The following is a 5,283-nucleotide window of genomic DNA, read 5'->3' as shown; positions in this document are numbered from 1 at the left end:
GACCTATACAATTTTTTCTTTTTGATTTTTTTACCTGGATTACTGAGATGCTTCAGGACATGCATAGACGAGCCTTTTAGGATGAAACAAAAGTAAAACAACCAGCATCTTACTACCATCCAATATTTTACCGACACGTTTTTGGTTCTTTGTTGGACCCAGGCCGATGATAGCCAAGAAGAACCCGAAGATCCCCATGTCAAAGATGATGACCATCCTGGGGGCCAAGTGGAGGGAGTTCAGCTCCAACAACCCCTTCAAAGGCAACGCCGCCGCCGTAGCAGCGGCTGCAGCGGCCGCCGCCATCGCTGTCGCCGAGCAGGTCTCTGCAGCGACCGCCTCGCCCGAGCCGCCACCTCAACCGCCACCGATCAGAAAGGCCAAGACGAAAGAGGGCAAAGGTCAGTGGTGAGCTTTGAACCTGATCATCGCTTGTGATCCTTTCTATTTGTCAAAATCAACTATAAACAGACTGCTTCCTGATTCCTTTACCACCCACTCTGTCCAGGTCCAGGATACAAGAAGCGCAGTAAAAGTCCTCGAGTGCCAGACAAGAAAAAAGCCGCGGCCAAGGCTAAAAAGATGGCACCCATTCGTATTAAACTTTTACCTATCAGTGCCAAGAGGAAGAAGAGCTGCTCTGTGAGTCTGGAGTCCCCACCGTGCCTTGTTCTTAGAAATAAAGAACTGCTTTGTGTTTGTTTTGTGCATCTTCTGATTTCTGCGCCTCTGTCAGAGCGACGACCTGGACGAGGACGAGTCGGAGCAGGAGGACTCCAGTGTCCACAGCTCCTCCGTTCGCTCGGACAGCTCCGGCCGAGTGAAGAAGAACAAGAGAGGACGGCCCGCCAAGAAGAAGAAGAAAAGTAAGAGTTGCTTCACAGACCTCACACAGTGTTAAGTTTAGAAAGTCATTAATCTGCAAAATATTTGGCACAAAACTCTTGACTGGTTCCGAGTTTTGCAGCTTAAATTTTTTGAAAAGATAATCAAGCTTAAAACAGACGACATAGACACTAAAAACTGCTGGGTTATTTTAATTACTTCATTTCTGGATTAAAGTTGTTGGTTTATAGGTTGAGATGGTTTGAAGAAACAATGGTGCAAAATGTTTGACTCGAGTCAGAAATTAACTGTTTCATTCTTCATGATTTGCCATTTTAAGCTAGAAGTTGACTGAATTATATCTGACTTCTATTTAAAATGTAATAAGTAAAGATAAGACAGTACAAACAACTTGTAAGAGGATATTTGACCTGGTTGGCTTTGTTAATAACTTTAGTTTGACAGTAAGTTTTGTCTCCTCAAACAATAAGTGGTGGACATGACATTCTTTTCGTTTAGCACATTAGCTTTTTCACTAACTCTGTGTAGTCTTAAATCGGCCACTGGGTTAAGTTTTCTACTCCAAAGTTGGGTTAAATTTACTATTATGTTAAATTAGAACTATTAAATGTAGCTAACAAAAAGCAGACATTAATTCTGGGTCATTTGGACAAGCTAGCTGGCACTGACTTTGAAAACCAATAGCAGACCAATTAGCTTCTACAAGATTAATCTTTTACCAACTTTACATCCGCTAACAGCTAACTAACAAGCTAACATCAACAGGTCTGTGTTAGTCCCACCAGTTTTCAACTGGAAGGAGATCGACACAGACTGACAGTTGTTTTAGCAATTAGCGATAAGCTGCTAGTGTTAGCTTTCGCATATTTTTACTTGTTTAGCTGTAGCATTACCTTCCGTTATTATCTTTTTTTTTTTTTTACATATTTAGCTGTTTAGCATTAGTGAAGCTAAGTTTTTAGTTAGTGACGCTAACTTTTTGGTTAGCTGTGCCCTCCTCTGCTACAATAACATTCACTGGTGCTAGCTAGCTGACGCTAATAGGAGTTAGCTCGGTTCAAATTTAGGTAACAATTTTGGTTGTAATTAACTCAGCAGTACTTAGCGTGGCACAAGATGCAACAAGCTGAACTTATTTGGATCCAGTCAGCTTTTCTAATCTGTTCTGCTCTCCGCTGTTTAAGGCAACTTTCCAAAGTTTCAGTTGTTTGTTTAGATTTTAAAATTGGGGTTCTGTTGAAAGATTATCAACAATCTGTATATAACATGTTGTAAATAGGTCTTAATAAATTTTAGCTACAATCACCCCAAATTTTAGGTAGATGTTTGTTACATTATTAGAGTTCTAGTCATTATTGTGTGTTTTTTTTAAGTCAGTTAGCTGTGGCAGCCTCCCTGAATTGGGTTGACTCCAGAAGTGTAGACGTACATCTAATAATTACTTTCTGCAGGTTTTATTACAGTCTTTCCACTGGTTGATGAGATATTTTGCTAACAGACACACTGCTCATCATTTTCTTATCTTAAACCTAATCAGATACACCTCCAGGTGAGGAGGAAGGCGACGGCTACGAGACGGATCACCAGGACTACTGCGAGGTGTGTCAGCAGGGCGGTGAGATCATCCTGTGTGACACCTGTCCCCGAGCGTATCACCTTGTTTGCCTTGAGCCCGAGCTGGACAAGGCCCCCGAGGGAAAGTGGAGCTGCCCCCACTGTGTGAGTACAACATGCTGTGCACAGAGGAGCTCCTCTTCCTCAGTTTATACACTGCTCTGGATTCTTATTGTAACAAACAGACCTGCGCCCTTCAGAACCAGCCTCTGTAAATAACTCCGTGTCAGTGTGGGAAAATGAGAGGGAAGAATTTTTAAGACAGTTTTATCAGAGCGGCTGTTTGTTGAGGCTTACTTTTTAGTCTGTCTGCAAACCAGTTTCTACATGAAAGTGTAGGCATTTTGTCTTCAATTAGATTATTACAACGTTGATGCTGGAATCTTGAACAGCAATCGTAGTGAAGTTTGAATTTTTTAGCCTCTGATAGATCCAGATGTTAATAGTTATTAGTAAGAGGAATCTTTCTTTCTCACTGTAGCTTGATTCTGGGTGAACTCTTTGTGTTTTCTGCTCAGCTGCCAGGCTGCTGTCATCAGTGTTTTCCAGTACTTCCTGAAGTAGTTTGAATATCGAGGGTGTGCCTGCCTGTCGTCTAATTACTGATTTTTTAATGTGCTGTATCATCCACTGCTGAGCTGATATTAGCCTCACAGTAAAGATGATGCTCAGAATGTAAACCTCTCAGCTGAGAGGTTCATAAAAAGATGTGTCGACACAAAGATCTGGCATCTTTGTCRTTGTTTGAAACCAGAAGCATCAGTTGTAATATTTACTTTCTTTATTAAAACATTTTAGTTCTTTTATCTCTGTACAGGTTATGAGCAATTGTTATCTTACCTGCTGTAGATAGACCTTTGAACAACTTCTGGTTTGATTTTAACCTGACTGATGAGCTAACGACTAGTTCGCCACCATCTTAAAATGACCCCAAGTGGTCCACTTTGGTTTCTGTTTGGCACAGACTAGCCATTAGCTCAACAGTCTAGCCAGGATTAAACTTTTATTTTCCACATTGAGTTTGATCAAAGAGCCGTCTGCAGCAGGTCAGATGTTAAAGTGCCTGTGACGTGTTTATCTTTCAAATACAAAAAAGTCAAAGAAAACAGCTATTTTTACAAGCATGGCATAATACATGATTTTACCCATTTTCTTTGAATTTGGCTCGGCCACAGTGAAACAGGAAGTGACATCAAAGGGGAGGTCTTTAAGAAAATGACCTCTATGGTTTTATTTATTGAATGAATATTATTTTAACTCTGACTCTTCATCTCTCTAGTGACTCAAAATTGAAAGAAACATTAGATTTGTCTCTACAGTCTGTGTTGTTAGTTATTGTAGCAGTGCTCTGTGACATCACTTCCTGTTACTTTACACACTTATATCTCAAAAACTGTTCATCTCAGTGGCGTGAAATTATTTTTGCAATATTTTATAAAACAGTATTTTAATTGCAAAAAACATGAAAGAAACATTAAACAATAAATCACTATTGACCTCCTACTTGTGTATAAATCCATAAATAATCAGACTCCATCTTACATCAGTGAACTTTTAACTCTCTGCACTCTTTTAGACCCTCAGGTTTTCTCCTCAGAACTTTTAGTTGTTCCTTGTTCTCGACTGAAAACAAGTGAGAACTGTCTTTGCTGTCTCATTACATAATCTGGAGGGTTTTAAACCACGGCTGATGATTCAGGTCTCGTCAAATTGTTTTTTGTGTTGGCATCCCTTGGTTTAAGAAAACCTTTTGCATTGTTTTGTCTGATTTATATTCTTGCCTTTAAACCCTTTTTAAAACATGTTTGGTTATAAATGCTTACTATTTCCATATCTGTAACAGCTAACATTTTATATTCACACCTTGTTGCTCTGGGACAGCAGACGATGAAAATAGGTTACAGAAAAGGAGGTGTTACATAAATCAAGTGTTTCTTTTTATAACCTTTGTGCACCCAGAATGGGCTCACTCAGAGGGACAATCTATTTTTCATGAACTTTTTTCTTCTACCAGTAGTTTCTTAGCAGCTCCACTGAAGGGTCTCCTGAGTCCTCCCCCATGTCCCTCAGACACTTCCACTCAAAATAGAAGAGGAAACCACAGCGACAGCCTGGATTCACTCAGTTTTGGGTCCCCTCTGGGACTTCCTGTCATCTCTGCTGCCAACCTCAAATAAAGACATAACATGACCACCATTACAAAAATAAAAGCCTCTGAGCTTTTCTGCTATCTGTGCTTCCTCAGGAAAAAGAGGGAATCCAGTGGGAGGCGAAAGATGAAGACTTTGAGGACTTTGAGGAGGACAGCGAAGACCGAGTCATCTCAGAGGTGGGCGTGGGCGTCCACGCGGGCGCGGAGGAGGAAGACGACGACCACATGGAGTTCTGCCGGGTGTGTAAAGACGGCGGAGAGCTGCTGTGCTGCGACACGTGCACGTCCTCCTACCACATCCACTGCCTGAACCCGCCGCTGCCCGAGATCCCCAACGGAGAGTGGCTGTGCCCGCGCTGCACGGTCAGCGTCCGGTCGTTTCACAATTTGTCGTTTCGGAGAGAAAAAAAAAAGTTCATGTCTGATTATTTCCTCTCCTTGCTCCAGTGCCCGCCAATCAAGGGACGGGTGCAGAAGATCCTGCACTGGCGATGGGGTGAGCCGCCGTCTCCCATCCCCGTGCCACCCCCTCCCGACGCGCCCCCCGACGCCCCGCCTCTACCTCCCATGAAGGGCCGAGCCGAGAGGGAGTTTTTTGTGAAGCTGACCAGCCAGTCGTACTGGCACTGCACCTGGATCACTGAGCTGCAGGTGACACACACAAAATAAAC

At 42.4% G+C, this 5,283-nt stretch overlaps 1 protein-coding gene across 4 annotated transcripts in view; it reads left to right on the top strand.

Moving 5' to 3' along the window:
* Positions 1–5,283, top strand: part of chd3 (chromodomain helicase DNA binding protein 3) — a gene marked incomplete at its 5' end in the record, with an annotated part of 53,635 nt that overhangs the window by 6,882 nt on the left and 41,470 nt on the right. For all 4 annotated transcript variants that reach the window (XM_014016194.1, XM_014016191.1, XM_014016192.1 and 1 more), the window contains 6 exon segments: positions 163–401; positions 509–642; positions 737–866; positions 2,384–2,565; positions 4,706–4,975; positions 5,060–5,263. In XM_014016194.1, the coding sequence (XP_013871648.1) occupies positions 163–401; positions 509–642; positions 737–866; positions 2,384–2,565; positions 4,706–4,975; positions 5,060–5,263 (1,159 nt within the window).

The sequence above is a fragment of the Austrofundulus limnaeus genome, unplaced genomic scaffold (genome assembly GCF_001266775.1).
Source record: "Austrofundulus limnaeus strain Quisiro unplaced genomic scaffold, Austrofundulus_limnaeus-1.0 Scaffold140, whole genome shotgun sequence".
Lineage (NCBI taxonomy): Eukaryota > Metazoa > Chordata > Actinopteri > Cyprinodontiformes > Rivulidae > Austrofundulus > Austrofundulus limnaeus.
Note: the sequence above shows the minus strand (reverse complement) of the source record. Positions and strands in the feature narration are given on the sequence as shown.